Source organism: Amblyraja radiata, chromosome 24, assembly GCF_010909765.2.
Source record: "Amblyraja radiata isolate CabotCenter1 chromosome 24, sAmbRad1.1.pri, whole genome shotgun sequence".
In the NCBI taxonomy this organism is placed as follows: domain Eukaryota; kingdom Metazoa; phylum Chordata; class Chondrichthyes; order Rajiformes; family Rajidae; genus Amblyraja; species Amblyraja radiata.
The window spans coordinates 1,025,697-1,047,388 of record NC_045979.1 but is presented as its reverse complement, the minus strand read 5'-3'; the positions used below and the strand labels follow the sequence as shown (position 1 = coordinate 1,047,388).

The 21,692-nt window shown below is 49.8% G+C and overlaps 1 protein-coding gene and 1 long non-coding RNA gene across 2 annotated transcripts in view; both read right to left on the bottom strand.

Annotated features, from left to right (window-relative positions):
* The window catches only part of tomm40l (translocase of outer mitochondrial membrane 40 like), a 109,099-nt gene that overhangs the window by 74,892 nt on the left and 12,515 nt on the right, over window positions 1-21,692 (bottom strand). The window contains exons 2-6 of the mRNA XM_033042245.1: window positions 14,333-14,400; window positions 10,123-10,212; window positions 8,983-9,084; window positions 7,313-7,418; window positions 6,626-6,748 (exon numbers count right to left, since the gene is read on the bottom strand). Coding sequence (XP_032898136.1) covers window positions 6,626-6,748; window positions 7,313-7,418; window positions 8,983-9,084; window positions 10,123-10,212; window positions 14,333-14,400 — 489 coding nt within the window. The remainder of the gene's footprint in view (window positions 1-6,625; window positions 6,749-7,312; window positions 7,419-8,982; window positions 9,085-10,122; window positions 10,213-14,332; window positions 14,401-21,692) is intronic.
* LOC116986676 lies at window positions 46-6,429 on the bottom strand. The gene is made up of 3 exons (XR_004415543.1): window positions 6,410-6,429; window positions 5,590-5,592; window positions 46-72 (listed from the first exon to the last, which is right to left on the bottom strand). It is a non-coding gene; the product is annotated as an uncharacterized LOC116986676 (long non-coding RNA).

The window sequence follows — 21,692 nt, the reverse complement described above, 5'->3', positions numbered from 1 at the left end:
CACTGATACACCCCCACACTCACTGAAACACTGATACACCCCCCACTCACTGTAACACTGATACACCCCACACTCACTGTAACACCCCCCACTCACTGTAACACTGATACACCCCCACACTCACTGTAACACTGATACACCCCCACTCACTGTAACACTGATACACCCCCACACTCACTGTAACACCCCCACTCACTGTAACACTGATACACCCCCACACTCACTGTAACACTGATACACGCCCACACTCACTGTAACACTGATACACCCCCACACTCACTGTAACACTGATACACCCCCACACTCACTGTAACACTGATACACCCCCACACTCACTGTAACACTGATACACCCCCACACTCACTGTAACACTGATACACCCCCACACTCACTGTAACACTGATACACCCCCACACTCACTGTAACACTGATACACCCCCACACTCACTGTAACACCCCCACTCACTGTAACACTGATACACCCCCACACTCGCTGTAACACTGATACACCCCCACACTCACTGTAACACTGATACACCCCCACACTCACTGTAACACTGATACACCCCCACACTCACTGTAACACCCCCACACTCACTGTAACACCCCCACACTCACTGTATCACCCCCACACTCACTGTAACACTGATACACCCCCACTGACTGTAACACTGATACACCCCCACACTCACTGTAACACCCCCACACTCACTGTAACACCCCCACACTCACTGTATCACCCCCACACTCACTGTAACACCCCCACACTCACTGTAACACCCCCACACTCACTGTAACACCCCCACACTCACTGTAACACTGATACACCCCCACTGACTGTAACACTGATACACCCCCACATTGTATCAGTCTGATACACACCGCGTCTTTAACTGTAATACACTGATACACTCCACATTCCTCTCTAAAACACTTTGATACATCTCACACCCCTTCCTCCAACAGTGACACATCTATTCCCCTCACTATATCACCCTGATAAACCACACTCCCTCAATGGAACACTTTGATATCACCCTGACTGTTCAGTTAAATGATGTTAATCGCCTCACCCCACACAGTAATATTGCTATACTCACACCCCAAAATGTCACCCCACACTCTGATAAGCCCAGACCCTTCACTGTAATGCTGATACACACCACATCCCTTGTTGCAACCTTCTGATAGACACTGCAACAATCTGATACATCCCACAGCCTCACTGTAACACTTTGATACAATATATTATTTATATATTAATGTTTCTACCCGCCCCTCCTCCCACTCCCCATCAGTCTGAAGAAGGATTTTGGCCTCAAACGTTGCCTATTTCCTTTGCTCCATAGATGCTGCTGCACCCGCTGAGTTTCTCCAGCATTTTTGTGTACTATATATATATATTAAAATGTGGATGGGTTGGTTAGTAAGTTTGCAGATTATATTAAAATTGCTGGCGTCATGGACTGTGAGGAAGGCTGGCAAAGATCAGCTACAGAAATGGGTGGAGAAATGGCAGATGGAGGTTAATCAGAGCAGGTGTGGCACTTTGGGAAGTTGAATGCAAGGGTAAATATACAATTATTCCAATTGCATGACACCCTTAAAGTGGCAACAGAAGTAGATAGCGAGGTAAAGGTGGCATATGGTATGCTTGCCTTCATTGGTTAGGGCATTGAGTATAAGAGTTGGGAAGTCATGTTGCAGCTTTATAGGACTTCGGTTAGGCTGCATTTGAAATATTGTGTGCAGTTCTGGTTGCCCTATTAGAGGAAGGAAGTTGAGGCTTTGGAGAGGGTACCGAGATTGTTTACCGGAATGATGCTTGGCTCGGAGTCATGGAGAGTCATACAGCATGGAAACAGGCCCTTTGGCCCAATTTGTGCATCTCGACCAAGATGCCCTCCTGCACTAATCCCACCTGCTCACGTTTGGCCTATATCCCTCCAAACATTTTCTATTCATGTATCTGTCAAATGTAATTTAAATGTTGTTATGGTACCTGCTTCAATGACAGCCTCTGGCAGCTTGTTCCATTAACCCACCTGCTGAGTGTTTCCAGCTTCTCCTGATTATGTTTCCTGTTTTTAAACATCTGCGCAAGAACTCATCTTATAGAGTATAAAGTTACGAAGGAAATAGATAGGGTGTCACATCATGAGGGGAAAACATCCTCTGCCTCAAAGGGCGGTGGAGGCATGTTCTCTAGATGCTTTCAAGAGAGAACTAGATAGGGGATATGGGGAGAAGGCAGGAACGGGGTACTGATTGGGGATGATCAGCCATAATCACATTGAATGGCGGTGCTGGCTCGAAGGGCCAAATGGCCTCCTCCTGCACCTATTGTCTGCTGTCTATACTCTGCGGGAAATGTTGTCCCTCTAGTTCCTATTAAATCTTTCCCCTCACACTTTAAACCCATGTCTTCTGGTTCTTGATTCTCCTACTGTGGGTAAAAGGATCTGTGCATCTATCTATTCCCCTCATGATCTTATACACCTCTAAGATCACCCCTCATCCTCCTGTGCTCCAAGGAATAAAGTCCTAGCCTACCAACATCTCCCAAGAGCTCTGGCCCTCAAGTCTTGACAACATCCTCATGCATCTTCTCTGCAAGAGAGAGTTAGATTTAGCTCTTAAGGCTAAGGGAATAAAGGGATATGGGGAAAAAGACAGAACGGTGTACTGATTTTGGATGATCAGCCACGAATGGCAGGTACTGGCTCGAAGGGCCGAATGGCCTACTTCTGCACCTAGTTTCTATGCACTCTTCCCAGCTTCACAACATCTTTCCTATAGACTAAAACTGTAGACAATACTCCAAATGCAGCCTCACCAACGTCTTGTACAATTGTAACATAACATCCCAACTTCTATACTCAATAGTTTAGTTTAGAGTTACAGCGCGGAAACAGGCCCTTCGTCTCACCAAGTCTGCGGTGCCCAGCAATCCCCGCACACTAACACTATCCTACACACACTAGGGACAATTTTACCAAAGCCTACAAACCTGTATGTCTTTGGAGTGTCGGAGGAAACCGAAGAAAACCCGGAGAAAACTCACTCAGGTCATGGAGAGAACGTACAATCTCTGTACAGACAGCACAAGTAGCCAGGATTGAACCTGGTCTCTATCACTGTAAGGCAGTAACTCTACCGCTGCACCACCGTGCCACCCTGATACCTGTGATGCTACTTTCAAGGAACTATGTACCTGCACTACTAGATGCTACTGCTCTACAACAATCTCCAGTCCTGCCATTCATTGTGATGGGCCTGCCCTGCTTTGACTTCCCAAAATGAAACACTTGACACTTAAGGGCCTGTCCCACTTGGCTCGCAAATTACGCGACCTCGTGGTCGCTTGAGGCGTACGGGTACTGTATGGCCGCGCGGGGCCGGTCCCACTTAGATGCGCGGAGGGGTATGGAGTTGTGCGGGGCTGGGCCCAACATCGCGCGGAGCTCCGAAATTCTTGCAGTGAACGAAATCTTTGCGCGCGAACGGCCTATCACGGAACTGACGGCCAAAGTGGGACAGGCCCAAGACCCTGGCGCGATGCAACGTCTCACCTGTAACAGCAGCAGATGCAGGTAAACGATCGCAGAACTCAGCCTGGGGCTCACGCCTGTTGCAGTCCAGATCCGCCCCCACTTCTACTCCCAGAGCAGGGCCAAGAAAATGGAAGATAGACACAAAACGCGGGAGTAACTCAGCGGGACCGGCAGCATCACTGGAGAGAAGCAATGTGTGACGTTTCGGGTCAAGACCCTTCTTTTCAGACTCAAGAAGGGTCTCGACACGAAACGTCACCCATTCCTTCTCTCCAGAGATGCTGCCGGTCCCGAGGAGTTACTCCAGCTTTGTGTCTATCTTCAAATGACGTCACGCGCTCCAGACGGCTGTGCGTACGCATGTAATCGCGCCCGACCTTCGCGGGACCGTCTTGGCTCAATGCGACCACGAGGTCGTGTAATTTGCGTGCCAAGGGCACGTAAGTGGGACAGGCCCTTTATCTGCATTAAACTCCACTAACCATTCGACAGCCTACTCTCCCAACTGATCAGGAAATTGGTGTAATTTTTGATAACCATCTTCACTATCTACAATACCATCCACAAGTGTCATCTGCAAATTTACTAATCAATCATACCTTGTACATTCTCTTTCAAATCGTTGATATAAACCACAACAGCAATGGGTCCAGCCCCGATCCCTGAGCCACACCACTAGTCACGGGCCTCCAGTCCAAAAAATAACCTTCCACCATTACCCTCTGCTTCCTTCAGGAACCCAATTTTCAATCCAGTCAGCCAACTCTCCCTGGATTCTATGCGATTTATCTATCCAGAGCAGCCTACCATGAGTAACCATATCAAATGCTTTGCTGAACAACATCTACTGCTCTGCCCTTGATAACCTTTTTGTTTACATCTTCAAAAAAATTAGATTCATGAGACATGACCCTCCATATACAAAACCATGGCGACTATCCCTAATTAGCTCATATCTATCCAAATAGCTTGAAATCTTATTACTCATAATCCACTCCAGTAACTTGCCTACCACAGATGTTAGTTCCTGGCGTTTCCTTACAGCCCTTCCTAAATAGAGACACAGCATTAGCCACCAACCAGTCATCCTGCATATCACCCGTATCTAACGATGATTCATAAATCTCACCCAGGGAACCTGCGTTTCTTCTCCAGCTTCCCACAGTGCCCTTGAATATATTTGATCAGGCCTGAGAGATTTGTCTACCTTTATATGCCTTAGGACGCTCAGCATCTTCTCGACCGTAATACTGATTGTCCTCAAGACTTGCATTAACTGTCTCAAGTTCCCCAGTCTTCATGTCTTTCTGCACAGTAAAAACAGATGAGAAATACTCATTGTGGACTCTGTCCTTCTGATGCTCTACACAGAGACGACCTTCTGAAGAGCCTTAATCTCCCTCTAGTCACTATTAATGTACATCAAATCTTTTTGGATATTATTTGACAGACCCATCTCCTGCCGCTCTATCTCTATCCCTAGCCTCTTGTTTCGGGGGGGGGGGGGGGGGGGGCCCACAGACTCTGTCTGTGTGGAGTTTGCACATTCTGCCTGTGACCGTGTGGATTTCCCCCAAGTGCTCCGGTTTCCTCTCACATCCCAAAGTCATGCGGGTTTGTACGTCAATTGGCCTCTGTAGAATTATCCCATATATGCAGGGATTGGGTGAGAAAGTGGGATGATGTAGTACTAATATGTACAGGTTGGCGTGGACTCAATGGGACAAAGGATCTGTTTCCATGCTGTATATCTAAACTATACAAAATGATGAAAGGCATAGATAAGGTAAACAGTTAGAAGGTTTTTCCCAGTATGGACATATCAAAAGACAGGACCAGTTTTGCTAGCTCTTGCTGTCTCCTCCCCTTCCTTAACCCTCTAGCTGTCTCCTCCCACCCTCCCATCCGCCCGCCCTCGGGCTCCTCCTCCTCCTCCCCTTTTCCTTCCTTCTCCCCCCCCACCCCCCATCAGTCTGAAGAAGGGTTTCGGCCCGAAATGTCGCCTATTTCCTTCGCTCCATAGATGCTGCTGCACCCGCTGAGTTTCTCCAGCAATTTTGTGTACCTTCCAAAAGACAGGAGCATATAGCTTTAAAATTAAAGAGGCAAAGTTTAAAGAAGGGCGACATAGTGGTGCAGCAGTTGAGCTACTGCTTGACAGTGCTGGAGACCCAGGCAGGATCCTGACCTCGGTTGTTGTCGGTGTGGAGTTTGCATGTTTCCCCTGTGACCGCGTGGGTTTCCTCCAGGGGCTCTGGTTTCCTCCCACATCAGTCGTGTGGGTTTGCAGGCTAATTGGCTTCTGTAAATTGGCCCTAGTGTGCAGTTGGGTAACTAGTGTGAATGGGTGATTAATGGTCGGCATGGACTTGGTGGGCTGAAGGGCCTGTTTCCATGCTGTATCTCTGAACTAAAGATGTGCAGAGCATAGAGTGGTGAGTGCCTCACAGCACACTGATACACCCCACAACCTTCTGCACCACGATGGTGGTGTTGCTGCCTTACCTTGCCAGAGAGCTGGGATCGAACCTGACAGTAGACGCTGTCTGCACAGAGATTGTAGGTCCTGCCCGTGACCACATGGCTTTCTTCAGGTGCTGCCTTTTCCTCCTATACTCCAAAGACGTTCAGATTGATGTTGATTGACTTTGATAAAGATTGTAAATTGTCCCTAATGTGTAGGATAGTGCTAATGTAAGTGGATCGCAGGTCAATGGGGACTTGGTGGGCCAAAGGGCCTGTTTCTGTGCTGTATCTCTATCTCCCAAAAACTTTATTGTAACACTCAATTACACTGCACACCCTCACGGTAACATCATGTACCCTTCATTGTAGCAGTCTGATACACCAGTCACTAACACTGATACACCCTCACCTCCCATTGTAACTGATATTGCCCACAACATTCACTGTCAGATTCTGATACATCCCACTCCCCTATTATGTACACTATTACTCACCATACCCGAGTGTAATACTCTGATACACTCCACCCCCGACTGTCACACTTGGATACACCCATCACAGTATTACTGAGAGTCCACACCTTTCCCTTTGTCCAGCTTACTAACTTGTGTATTTGGCAGCCAAAGTGAAGATAGCTCCTTCCTCTGACGGCCTCCGATGATAAACCATTTCCCCGCCCAGGACCAGGTTGCGGGAAACGCTCTGGAGAAAGTGTGCAACGAGAATCACTGTGTGGTGGAAGATCAACAGTCACGTCAGTTCTTGACATCTGAATACATCCCTTTCCCAATCAACCGCCTTGTCCAACTTCACTCTCACTGTAGGGACCTCAGAACCATGCACCCAGTGCAGTGTCCACAGAGAACCATGATGCAGGAGAAATGGCCAGGGAGCACCTAGCAATGGGAGGGGCCGTCATGGAGCGCCACATTGTGGTGGGGGGGGGGGGGGGGGGGGGAGGGGCTGAGGGACTATTACACTGTGGGGGGGGGGGGCAGTGAGGGTGCGCTCACTGTGTGGGGGGGGGGGGCAGTGAGGGTGCGCTCTTTGTGGGGGGAGGCGGTGAAGGTGCGGGGGGGAGGTGAGGGTGCGCTCATTGTGGGGGGGGGGCAGGGAAGGTGTGGGGGGGCGGTGAACGTGCGCTCACTGTGGGAGGGGCAATGATGGGTCTGTGTGCCCCTCATATTCCTGGGTTTCTTCCTGGCACTGTCATCCCAGCACCCGCCGCCTCTGCTGAGGGTCTTCCTGCCCCCACAACCAGCAGACAGGTCTGTGCTCCTCCACCCATTCACCTGATTCGTTGATGATGTCAGGGTTGCCGAGAGTAAAGGTGGCCGTGCAGGTGTCGCCACGATACTCCGTGTCAAACTGCCAGGTTTGGAATCGATCCTGTTGTGTCTGGTATTTGGGAGAAAGACCAAGATTAGCTCCACTCCTCTCTAAATATTAACCTGCACAGAGCGCGTAGACGCCCTATAGCCCAGCAGTCTGCTCTTTCCAGGCCCCCTGAATATGTTCCTGAGTGTTGCCCTCCGCTCCTGGCTGTGAGGCTAGGAACCTCTCCCCGCTCCTGGCTGTGGGGATAGGAGCCACTCCCCGCTCCTCACTGTGGGGATAGGAGCCGCTCTCCGCTCCTCACTGTGGAGCTACGAGCCGCTCCTGGCTGTGGGGATAGGAGCCGCTCTCCGCTCCTCACTGTGGGGCTACAAGCCGCTCCTGGCTGTGGGGAGAGGAGCCGCTCTCCGCTCCTTGCTGTGGGGCTAGGAGTCACCCTCCCGCTGCAGCTCAGGGAGGGCAGCTCCCTCCAGAACCCCCAGCTCTCCCTGGGGTCCCTTCCTGATGACGTTCTCTTGTCCTCCCCTTCTGCACCAGCTGAACGTTCTTCCTGCGCCCATACTGTCCCAACATGACCCCTGGAGGTGGGCAGGGGTTGTGGGAAGACCCACATTCACCTGTTTACATACACCAGCTCTATGGACCAAACTGTGTCAAATTCACCTTTGTGGGGACATAGATGGAATGGCACATGGTTCTCCCCTTGCGGTCTCACTAGCGTCAGACACAGGCCCAGCGTCACCCGTGTCCACTTCTGTCCCACTTGCAGTGACCCCAGTGTGGGCTTGCCTTCTCCACAACCATGCTACTTTGCCGACTGACCCCCAGGAGATGGTGTGTGTGCTCCACGATCTCGCTGCTCCTGGAGTCAACCTTGCAAAATAATGAGGGATCTTCCTGATGCTCCCCCCACCGTGCACCACTTGCTGTTTACTCAGCCCAGTCTACCCCGGGCACAGCCTTTCCCTACAGCCAAGGCAAGTGCATCTATCATCAAGGATCCCAGCATCCGAGGTACATGCTCTCCTCACTGCTAGTGTTGGGCAAGAGGCACAGAGGAGTGGTGTCACGCACCACCAGCTTCTGCTTCCTGGGCTGACCTGCACAAGCCTAATCTACCTCAATACAACTGAACACTTCCCATTCATTCCAACCAATACAGAGAGACAGACAATACAGAAGATCATGGCCCACTTCATGTACTGCCATGCACTTGTTTTCTCTAATTTTTTGCACAAACATCTTGCATTTTACACAATCTTTTAGCATTTGAGTGTAATTTATGTATGATTTATCTTTGAGTATTTGCCTGTCAATGTGCCTGTGATGCTGCTAAAGTAAGATCTTTCATTGTATCTGTTCCTCATGTACTTGTACATATGAACTCGCCCAACCTCAACTGACTATCAGGCACCTCCTTCAGTCCTTCCCATATTCACACAGATTCGCCAATGCTGAGATAGATGATGAACAAGGAGAGTCAAGACTTTTATGAAGCCTGTTTATGAGGCCTTATTGGAGGCGGCCGACCCAAACACTCTCTGCCTCCCAATCACATCAGCCAGCATTGTTAGGTGGCCCAGCACCCCCACCTCCCGCCTGGACCCCTCCTTTCCCAGCACCAGACCTGAAAGGCAGCTTTGGCTCGGATCCGGTTGGCCAAAAGTGTCACGAACTGAGCGTTCAAACTGCCAGCACTGTCCACTTCTCCCAGCAGCTGAGGCAAGGTCTACAGTGCAGGATAAAGCAACAGAAATATTTAGTCAAAGAGGATTGTTCATCATGTAATCCCTTTCCCATCCTCCACTTTCACATGAGTAACCACTTCCCACTAACCCAATGTCCCCACACTCCCTTCCCATTTCACTCACTGTCAACACTCCCAATGGACCCTATATCTTTCCATTCACCACCACTTCCCACGCTCCCAATGGAGCAGTCCTATTCCCATTCACTCCAACTGAACACTTCCCATTCATTCCAACCATGCACACTAACAACAGGATCAACCCCTTCCCATCCACTACAAAAGGATTGCATATATGAGAGGCAGGAAGGAGAGACAGAGAGAGAGAGAGAGAGAGAGAGAGAGAGAGAGAGAGAGAGAGAGACGGAGAGAGGCGGAGAGGCGGAGAGGCGGAGAGGCGGAGAGGCGGAGAGGCGGAGGGGCGGAGGGACGGAGGGACGGAGGGACAGAGGGACAGCGGGACAGAGGGACAGAGGGAGAGGGAGAGGGAGAGGGAGAGGGAGAGGGAGAGGGAGAGGGAGAGGGAGAGGGAGAGGGAGAGGGAGAGGGAGAGGGAGAGGGAGAGGGAGAGGGAGAGGGAGAGGGAGAGGGAGAGGGAGAGGGAGAGGGAGAGGGAGAGGGAGAGGGAGAGGGAGAGGGAGAGGGAGAGGGAGAGGGAGAGGGAGAGGGAGAGGGAGAGGGAGAGGGAGAGGGAGAGGGAGAGAGAATGACAGGAGAGAAAGACAGGGAGGGAGATAGAGAGAAAGACAGAGAGGGGGAGAGAGAAAGACAGAGAGGGGGAGAGAGAAAGATGGGGGGAGAGAGAGAAAGATGGGGAGAGAGAGAAAAACAGGGAGGGAGAGAGAGAAAGACAGGGAGAAAGAGAGGAGTGGGAATGAGAAAGGGACGAATCAGATCAGAAGTTTGTGAGCGAAGTGGGTTGGGAAGGAGTTGGGGAGATGGTGCCGATGAACAAGCCAAGCCCACAGTAATGTGGAAGGGTGACACGCACAGATCACCGTGTCCATCTACAGCACGCACCTCATCAGAGTCACCTGCTTGGTCGCCTGAATACATCGTCTTGAAATGGTAATGGGGTGACATCGAACTCAGGTGGATTGTATGTGTCGCCTGTGGGAATGGGAGATGGAGACTGGTCAGTTAAAATAGGGGAAGTTTTACTGCATCGAACAAAGAAATGTGAAGGGACAGTGTCGAAGCAGCTTCATTCTTTTTTTTTTTACAAACACATTTTTCATTTCAGTCACAATTTTCCTAGTATTACATTAATCAAGACTTATTCATGCAAACTGCAAACATCAAATGTCACCACTGTCAACCGATTGAGCCCCAGGGACTTGCCCTTGCTGAGTTGGTGGAGCGCACCGGTTAGCTCCTCCAATGTCAGGGCAGCCTCCAGCTGCTCAACAACCTCTGGGCCAACACACACACAAGACTCGCTGGACATGTCTGGCGAGTACAAAGTCTTATAAAAGAAATGGACTAAGGCAGCAAACATCTTTGGATCCGTAAGAAAGGAGCTGCCATCCGAGAAGAAGGGTAAAGAGTGGTTCAAATGTGGACCAGCGACGTCACGCAAGGGCCTCAGGACTGATTCAAACTGCAATTCCCACACTTCCTTCGGAGCATTCGCCACTGGAGAGGGTTGCAGTAGTTCAACCCAACCTACATTCAACGTCAAACTTCTCGTTCTCAAGGCTCTCAATCTCACAGTTCTGCACGTGGTCAACCCTGATGCATATTCCTCACAGATAAGGCCAAGCCCTTATCCCACCATGTCCTTAGGCAAGGAAAGGCGACCTGATTGCTTCTCAAATCCATCCAAAACTGTGGTAAGGGATCCGAGCACAGGCGATCCTCCACCGTGTTAAAGTGGCAGCAGTTGGAGGTGACGGTGGTCCTTGGAGGGCACTGCCCGCAAGCTGGTTACCGAGAAGCAAGAGATGTATGTCTGTGAACCCAACAGCGGTCAATCCGAGAGCTCCCTCCTCCAGACGTGCACATCAACTGCTCTGGCTCAGAGGACGTGCGCAAAGGGTCTACAGCCTCCCTCACCAGCGGGGAAAACTCTTCCCTCATCCTTCAATGCCTTCCACATGTGCCTTCTCCTCAATCTGCAAGGATGCGGATATTCCACCACTCACCCATGGTGCTAACGGGTTCCCGTTGTGACGCCCCTGATCTCCCCTCCTCCCCCCACTCCGCCTCTTGCCCTTCCCCCCCCCATGCACTCACTGCATCCCCATTCAACCACCCCCCCCCCCCCCAAATCCACTCTTAGCGGCTCTCTGGCAGTGCAGCCATTCCCGCCCCAGCGGGTTCCCTTTGTGACATGGAACATGCAGGTATTACTGCACAGGCACAGCTGACGGGCACGACGTGGAAAAGGGATTTATTAAAGCTTAAAATGTGAATAACTTAAAATATAACAACAATTTAAACGTTAAAGATGAGATTTATTCAACCCCCCCCCCCCGGCGGGGGAGCGCCCCACAGGTGGGGACGGCTTCAGGCGGAGACCGGCGGGAGCATCCTGTAGCCTGGGGAGGGGCATGGCTTCAGACAGGAGCGTTCTGTAGCCAGGGGACGGGTTCAGGCAGGGGCTGCCAGGGGCCGGTGGGGAAGTGGGGAGCGTCCTTCAGCCGCGGGACTGGGGCGGCTTCAGGCAGGGGCCGGTGTGGGGGGAGGGGCGTCCTGCACTCACTCCATCCCTTCTCAGCTCCCCCCCCCCCCCATCCACTCCTCACGGCTCTCTGGCGGAGCAGCCATTCCCGTCCAATGGGTTCGCATTTTGACTGAGAACAGCTGATGCGCACGGCAAATGCAAAACGGATTTATTAAAGTTTAAAATGTGAATAAATCTTAAAATATAACAACAATTTAAACATCAAAGATGATTTATTCAGTCCATTCTTTCTTGTTGCATTTTGCAGCCGGGGGTGGGGGAAGGCTTCAGGCGGGGCCTGTCGAGGGCCGGGGCCTGCCGCTGTCTATCCCGGCCTATCGCTGTCATGGCCTACCGCTGCCGTTCCCCACCGGTGGGAAGCATCCTGCAGCTGGAGACGGGATGGCTTCAGGCGGGTGTCGGTGGTGGGGGGGGGGAGCGTCCTGCAGCAGGGGATGGGGACAGCTTCAGGAGAGGACTGTCGGGGGCCGAGGAGGAAGCATCCTACAGCCGGGGGAGGGGGATGGCTTCATGCGGAGGCTGTCGGGTGCTGGTGGGGTGGATGGAGCGTCCTGCAGCCAGGGTAGGGGGACGGGGATGGCTTCAGGCGGGGACAGGTGGGGAGCATCCTGCAGCTGGGGACGGGGATGGCTTCAGGCAGGGGTCGGTGGGAGCGTTCTGTAGCCGGGGGCCGGGGACGGCTTCAAGCAGGGCCAGTCGGGGGTCGGTGGGGAAAGCGGGGAGCGCTGCTATGGCCTACGTTGTGTGGCGGGGTGAGTGGCTGGGTGTGTGGGGGAAGGGGGGTGTGGGGGAGGGGTGTTGTGGGGGAGGGAGGGTGTGTGAGGGGGGATGTGTGAGGGGGGTTGTAGGGTGTGGGAGGGGGATGGAGGATGTGGGTGAGGGGGATGTGGGGAAGGGGCGGACCGTCCTGCGGAGTGACAGGATAAAAGACCATTCCACGCGGCGCCGACTGGCAGGAGAGGAGATCGATCTGCGCACGTGCAGTTTTTAAGATTTTTAAACCGCGCTAACTTTTACATTAGACCACCGATCGGAACGAAACTTGGTGCAACCGCAGCACAGGAGAACGGTGAGTACGCTGGCGATAAATTGTAGCGCTATGTTGTACCGATTTTGCGCAAATAGAAAGACTGCACAAACCGGAAGATAACAAGATCAGAACTTTAGTTATGTGTAGATGGTCAGTTTATTGTCACATGTACCAATTAAGGTGCAGTGAAGTGTTTTTCTTTCTTGCCTTCCTTCCATTCAGATGCTCCTCCCCCACCACCTCAATCGCTCACATCACACGTTTTACTGCACCGCTGAGACAGAATTGGCAGTCCGTATTTTGGGGGCAATTCTTGCTAAAATGCCCGACCTCTTTGTACGAATGGCACAACTTATTGGCCGTGGGTCACAATACATGATAGATTGTCTCCTTGTACTCAACTCTGAAAACCCGCTCACTGTCCATTTGCTTAAACAGCTGCCGCTGGAAAATATACAAATGGTAGATTCTGGGATCCCAAAACCTGAACCAAAGGGCGGTGATCCCTGGATATGGGCACAAAGGACAACACATTGGAAAGGATTCCCCTCTGCACGGTCGCCTCCAGTGGCTCCACCGGCACGAGAAACCCAACCACCTTGATCCCCCTATTCGGGGCCAGAGACAGCACATGCTCGGATTCAGAATGAAGAAAGGTGATAACAGCTTTGTCAGCTATTGCCAATGCACTGACCGCATTAGTCGTATTCATGTGCATAACCTTTCACAGTTCTAACTACTCAGCAGCCTGAACGATGCTCAATCCGTGGGAGCTTCAGAAACGACAACAGTTGTGTAGCTTCGAGGTGCTGCCAACTTGGAGGTGCAGCCCAATATTGATAAGCACTACTTTTACACACTAAGATCACTGCTGTTACTATAAGCCAACATGCAACTGGCAGGTCACCAAGTACTAGGCTGAAGAAGCAATTCATAAGAGCATCTAATTAAACAAGAGATGTCCTGTGTCGATCTTCTGTGCCAATTCCACACCTTGCAGAGTAGGCTGCTTTCCCAGGCCAGTCCAAGGTGCCCCAGCCCTTACAGAAATGCAAGTTGTCGTTGAAGCCATCTTCACAGTCAACATGAGCTGGGCAATCAGACTGTGGGGGAGATCACAGATGTTAATAACTATAAATGAAGTTAGTTTCAGGCTCACACCAGTACAAGTTCATTGGCAATCCACCAGGCTCTGCTGCTCCCATGACACTCAGAGAATCCCTTGAAAAGAAAGCCTTTGTATTCCTATGTCAAAAACCTTGCAAAACTGGGGAAATTCCTTGAAATGTAACCTGTTTAGTCCAATGTCAAGCTGACTTCCAAAGTCTCATTGCTTTTTCGTGCTCTCCAACATGTAAACCTACTGATTTAGTTTCAGTGCTTCCCAGCTCACCGGGAGAGCTCATCGGTGTCCGACCCTGGAAGTGTGTGACAGAGAGGGAGATTCACTCTGTCTAACCACCCGCTCTGGGAATGTGACAGGACAGTCTCTTTAGGCTCTTCATTGTACTGACCTGAAAGTGGCTGCTGAGATGTTTGTTGATGATGAGTTTGACACCTTCCAGCTGTTGAGGGAAAACATCTGGAGAGACAGAGAAATTAAGTTGAATATGCATTTGCCTCAGTAAATATGCAATGATATAACTTGTCCCCACAAACAGATGTCCCACCTTGTTCCCTCTGTCTCTGTAACTGGCAGTCATGTTTGTCGCACCAATTTTGCTCATCTGTAAGGGCACATCACTCATTAACAACAGTTTCTGTCAATCAGATGAGAGGTGGGAATGATGGTAACTGTCAAAGCATGAGGGATAGGAAATGTCCGTGGCAATCAGGATTAAGGAGAATCCCAATATGAGAGCAAAAGAGTATCTCGCTAAGTTCATAAGTTCTAGGAGCAGAATTAGGCCATTTGGCATATCAAGTCTACTCTGCCATTCAATCCTGGCGGATCTATCTTTCCCTCTCGACCCCATTCTCCTGCCTTCTCCCCATAACCCCTGACACCCGCACTAATCAAGAAATCTATTCATCTCCGCCTTAAAATTATCCATTGATCCACTCAAGGTGAAAGGACATTTGTAACTGGAGCCAAAGGAAGTGCATTAGGTCCTAAAGGAGAACATCACATCGGTATTTACCAAGGAAAAGGACATCGATGATGGTGAGATCATGGAGCAGTAGGTTAATGTTGATATTCTTGGACAGAAGAACAGGGCTTTTAAAATGTCAACACTTAACGAGGCGAGTCTGGTTTCCACTGCAGTTTGCTGTCAACTAGTATACAAAAGGAAGGGACCCGTTGGGAGTGGCTATGTGAGAGTGAGTTGCTTTGCGGAGGGCAAGTATGAGGCCTTGTCTCAAGACGCTTCATCAAAGACGGTGACAGCAGGATAAGGTCTGTGTTTTTCTCTCTTTCGTAAATCTTCCTTTATCTAGTGCAGTAGAGATGGCAGCTGGGGCCGTGGGATGCTCCTGCTGCAGGATGTGGGGAGTCATGGAGCCCCTGATTTCCCTGAGGACTACGCCTATGGGCGGTGCATCTAACTGCAGCGCCTTATTGACCACGGTAGCTAACTGGGGCTGCAACAGGACGACCTCAGGATCATCTAGAAGACTGAGGATATCAGACAGGAGTTACTGTGTGGTCTTGAACTTGAACTTGCTCTAGGATGGTGAAGTGCAGACAGAGACTAAATAGGTGACTACCAGCAAAGAGCATAGGCAGACTGCAGGAACCCTCTGGGGTCATTCCTCTTGTCAACAGATATACCCTTTTGGATACTGTTGGGGATGGGGACACAATGACCCATCAGAAGAACGCACTATTGTCTATAAAGCACCAGTCAGATCTGTGGCGTCATGCCTGGCTCTGAGATACAGTGGGGAAGGGTGAAGACAGAGGGAGCCATAGTGATAGGAGGCTCAACAGTTAGCAGACAGACATGCGATTCTATGGTGGAAAACAAGGATGCCTCCCTGGCTGCCAAGGTTGAGGAGTCTCGGAGCGGCTGCAGAGCATTCTCGGAGGAGGGGGAGCAGCTGGAAGTCATTGTACATGTTGGCACAAATGACAGAGGTAGGAAAAGGGATGAGGTCCTTAGGGTCCTTAAATATAAGGAGTTAGGGAAAAGATTAAAAAGCAGGACCTCAACGGTAGTTATCTCCAGATTGCTTCCAGTGCCACGTGCTATCGTTGGTAAAAACAGGAACATAGGACAGGTGAACGCGAAGCCGAAGAAGGTACAAGGAATCCCTTTTTTGCATCAGTCTTCACAGTGGAAGACACCAACAATCTGTGGGAAATTCAAGAGTTAGTAGAGCTATCACAAAGGAGAAGGTGCTTGGGAAGTTGAAGTCTAAAGGCGGACAAGCCACCTGGACTGCTCCCTATCGTTCTGAGAGAGGTGGCTTTATGGAGGCATTAATTGTGATCTTTCAAGAATCATTAGAGTCACGGGTGGTACCAGACGATAGGACAATTGCATATATTTCTCCACTGTTTAAGTAAAGCAGAAGCGTGGAAAATATAGGCTGGTTAGCCTGACATCAGTGCTTGGTAAAATTTCGGAGGTAAGGATGAGGTTTCTGAGATGCAGACAATAAAACAGGCCAAGTCAGTACTGATTTGTGAAAGGGAGATCTTGCCTGATGAACCTGTTGGAATTCTTTGAGGCAGTAATTAGCAGGATCGACAAAGGAGAGTCAGTGGATGTGGTTTCCCTGGATTTTTCAGAAGGGCTTTGATAAGGTGCCGCACATGAGGCTGCGAAAGAAGATGAGAGCCCATGGTATCAGACGGAAGATACTAGCATGGATAGCAGGTTGGCTGGATGGCAGAAAGCGCAGAGTGACAATAAAGGGAGTCTTTCTGGTTGGTTGCTAGTGAATAGCTGTGCTCCGCTGGTGCTGGGGTTGCTACTCATCATGATGTACAGGTATATTAATGATTGGGATGAGGGGATTGAAGGCTTTTTGGCCAAGTTTGCAGATGATACGAAGATAGGTGGAGGGGCAGGTAGTGTAGAGAAAGTAGGGACTGCAGAATCAGGGGTGCAAAAGGACTTGGGAATGCTGGTGCAGGATTCCCAAAAGGTAAATTTGCATGTCGAATTGGTAATAAGACAGGCAAACGCAATGCTTGCATTTATTTTAAGAGGGGTAGAATACAAAAATAGGGATGTAATCCTGAGGCTTTAAAGCACTGGTCAGGCCGCATTTGGAGTATTGTGAGCAGTTTTGGGCCCTTCGTTCTTGTATGCTCCTCGGTCCTCTAAATTTATCCAGGGATACACTTCACTCCATCTGTCCATACCCCTGGACCATGCCTCCTTTTTCCTGACCAGAGCCTCAATTTTTCTCATCATCCAGTTTTCCTAACTACCACAGAATCTATTGTCTGTATCCAAACCCCTAACACTATAGCTGCACTTGTCTTCACTATTCCCCACTGTAGCTCAGAGCCCTAGGGGATTCTTGCACTGTCTGCCTCCTCGCTTTCCTGGTGGCCACACATCTACTTTCTGCCCTTAACCTAGACATGACCACCTCACTGTAACTCCTATCTATGACATTCGGTCTCCAGGATGACCCCAAGGTCATCTAGTTATTGCCCCAGTTCCCTAAAGCAGTGTGTAAGGAGTTGCAGCTGGATGCAACTCCCACAGCAGTAGTCCTCAGGGTCTCCCTGATTTCCTACATCGTGCAGGAGGACCATACCACTGCCCTAACTTGCATCATCACCACAGTACCTAACCCCTTTAACCCTCTGTGCCAAAGCCTCCCGGGCCAACAACTTGCATTCACTCTCCACAAGGCATTTCATCTCCACACAACCCCACACCACTCCACCAGTGTCTATCTTCCTTTTTGTACATCCAGTGGGAACAATCACTCCAGGATGCCAACTACTTTTAGCTGCAAAACTGAAATTGTAGTGTGTGCTGTCTTTTAAAAGTCCCGCTCTTCATTTCCTGTTTTCAGTTGCTCACGGGACACTGCATTCTCCAGTTTTATTAACAATGCCCCCTCCAGCCTCTTCCCTGTTCCCAACCTGGATGTGCAACTGCAAGCTGAGAGGGGAAAGATTTAATAGGAACCTGAAGGGCAACGTTTTCACAGTGGGTGGTATGTGGATTGGATGAGCTGCCAGGTTCAATACAACATTTAAGACACTTAGACAGGCACATGGATTGAAAAAGTTTACAAATTCACAAGTTCACCAGTTGTGGGAGTGGAATTAGGCCATTCGGCCCATCGAGTCTCCTCCGCCAATCATGGCTGATCTTCGTCTCCTAATGCCATTTTCTTGCCTACTCCCCATAACCCTTTACACCCATTCTAATCAATAATTTGTCTATCTCTGCCTTTAAAATATCCACTGACTTGGCCTCCACAGCCCTCTATGGCAATGAGTTCCACAGATTAATTACCCTCTGACTAAAGAAGTTCCTCCTCACCTCCTTTCTAAATAGCGCCCTTTAATTCTGAGGCTATGACCTCTGGTCCTGGACTCTTCCACCAGTGGAAACATCCTTTCCACATCCACTTTATCGATGCATTTCATTATTCTGTAAGTTTCAATGAGGTTCCCCCTCAACTCCAGCAAGTCAAGGCCCAGTGCTGTCAAGTGCTCATCATATGCATACCCTCTTATTCCTGGAATCATTCATGTAAATCTCCTCTGGACCCTCTCAAGAACCAGCACATCCTTCCTCAGATGTGGGACCCAAATTTGCTCACATTACTTCACCAGCACCTTATAGAGCCTCAGCATTACATCTCTGGTTTTGTATTCCAGTCCTCTTGATATAAATGCTGGCATTGAATTTGCCTTCCTTACTAAAGATTCAACTTGCTAATTAACTTTTTGGGAGTCCAACACCAGCACTCCAAAGTCCGTTTGCACCTCCAATTTCTGGATTCTCTCTCCATTTAGAACTCCATTAGCACACCTTTATTATTAGCAAAATGCATGATTCCGCAATTTGCTACTCTGATTTTCATCTGCCACTTCTCTGCCCACTCTCCTAACCTGTCCAAGTCCTTCTGCAGACCCCTTGCTTCCTCTACACTGCCTGCCCTTCCACCTATTTTAGCATAATCTGCAAACTTGGCCACAAAGCCTTCAATCCCCTTATCCAAATTTAGAGGGATATGGACCTAATCCGGGCAAACGGGACTAGTTTACATGGGTTATCTGGGTTGGCATGGATGAGTTGGGCCAAAGGGCCTGCTTTTGTTCTGTATGACTGTGACCCTTTTCTCCCACTGTCCCACCCCTGGCTGTGGAGGGTGGAGGGGGCACTGAGGGCAAATAAACTGTGCCCGCGTGGCAGTGCAAAATGGGAGACCGGTTTATTTTTTCCGCAAAAAGAGAAAGGCGGAGTGAGCGCGAGTGAGGGGCTGAGGCTTGCACCGACCGACCGAGTGAGCGAGCGAATGTAGCCCAAGGAAGGTCCGCCTGCTCCCCACCCTTTCTGCCCCTACAAATAACAAAGGTAGCTTGCAAGATGCTGAGACCAGTGAACGGGGAGCAGCTGCACGCTGTAAACTATGTGGAGGACTGTCTGGATTCATTCGAGTCTCTGCCTTTCGATCTCCAGAGGAACGATTCTCTGATGAGGGAAATCGATGCTCAATAACAAGGTTAAAAACTGGGGTACGAGCCCGACCCCCACCAAACTGCTGCAGCACTAGGGCGGGCCGAACGAAAGAGCCGTTTCAGCACTCAGCCATTTTGGCAGAAAGAGGAATAAATGTCCAACAGTCAGCGACGCAGACGAGGAGTGAAGAGCAGACCGGTCCGGAGTTTGGGAGACGGGCAGCAAGTGTGATGGGGGAAGAAACCGAAGGGCCGTCTGTCCTCAGCTTCGGATCTCACGCCCGCCCTCTTTCCCCCCGTCAGTGAGTCTCTTTAACGGGGCAGAGAGGCAGAGAGAAAATGAGAAGATTTTTACCAAAGATCTTTGATTTTTACGAGGTTTCCGTAACCGGCTTCCGTCTCCGTACGTATCTTTGCTCAGCTATGGCGGACAAAGATGGCGGAGACGGAAGCCGGTTACGAAAATGGGGCCGAAGATTCCCCATGAATCTGCCCATGACCCTACTACGTCTTTCTCGTCGAGTGCAGTATCTTGCTTGCTATAGGATCTTTGGGTTTCACTTTTCTTACTGTGACATCATCATTCTTGTGAAACATGTGATGTCCGATGCTATTGTGATTGGCTAATATGTATTATGATGTAATTGGGTGGAAATATTGTCCCCGCCTCGATAACCATGTGATACTGTAGTAATTGCTCTAGAATTACTGCCCATTGTAAGTTATATCCCACAGTATTAACATAGAAACATAGAAAATAGGTGCAGGCGGAGGCCATTCGGCTCTTCGAGCCAGCACCGCCATTCATTGTGATCATGGCTGATCGTCCCTTGTCAATAACCCGTGCCTGCCTTCTCCCCATATCCCTAGACTCCACTAGCCCCTAGAGCTCTATCTAACTCTCTTAAATCCATCCAGTGACTTGACCTCTGCTGCCCTCTGTGGCAGGGAATTCCATAAATTCACAACTCTCTGGGTGAAAACGTTTTTTCTCACCTCAGTCTTAAATGACCTCCCCTTTATTCTCTGACTGTGGCCCATGGTTCTGGACTCGCCCAACATTGGGAACATTTTTCCTGCATCTAGCTTGTCCAGTCCTTTTATGATGTTATATGTTTCTATTATATCCCCCCTCATCCTTCTAAACTCCAGTGAATACAAGCCTAGTCTTTTCAATCTTTCCTCATATGACAGTCCCGCAATCCCAGGGATCAATCTCGTGAACCTACGCTGCACTGCCTCAATCACAAGGATGTCCTTCCTCAAATTAGGAGACCAAAACTGTACACAATACTCCAGATGTGGTCTCACCAGAGCCCTATATAACTGCAGAAGAACCTCTTTACTCCTATACTGAAATCCTCTTCTTATGAAGGCCAACATTCCATTAGCTTTCTTCACTGCCTGCTGTACCTGCACGCCAACTTTCAGTGACCGGTGTACAAGGACACCCAGGTCTCGCTGCACCTCCCCCTTACCTAACCTAACCCCATTGAGATAATAATCTGCCCCCTTTTTTTTGCCGCCAGTGGATAACCTCACATTTATCTATATTATACTGCATCTGCCACACATCTGCCCACTCACTCAACCTGTCCAGGTCACCCTGCAACCTCCTAACATCCTCTTCACAGTTCACACTGCCACCCAGCTTTGTGTCATCCGCAAACGTGCTAGTGTTGCTCCTAATTCCCTCTTCCAAATCATTAAATAAATGGTAAACAGTTGCAGCCCCAACACCGAGCTTTGCGGCACTCCACTCGCCACTGCCTGCCATTCTGAAAAGGACCCGTTCACTCCTACTCTTTGCTCTTTGGTCTGCCAACCAATTTTCTATCCATGTCAACACCCTACCCCCAATACCATGTGCTCTTATTTTAGTCACCAGTCTCCCGTGCGGGACCTTATCAAAGGCTTTCTGAAAGTCTAGATACACTGGCACCCCTTCATCCATTTTACTTGTCACATCCTCAAAAAATTCCAGAAGATTAGTCAAGCATGATGTCCCTTTCATAAATCCATGTTCACTTGGACTAATCCCTTTACTGCTATCCAAATGCCCCCATTATTATCTCTTTAATAATTGACTCCAGCATCTTTCCCACCACCAAAGTCAGGCTAACTGGTCTGTAATTCCACGTTTTCTCTCTCGCTCCTTTCTTGAAAAGTAGGATAACATTAGCTATCCTCCAATCCACAGGAACTGATCCTGAATCTATTGAACATTGGAAAATGATCACCAATGCGTCCACTATTTCTAAAGCCACCTC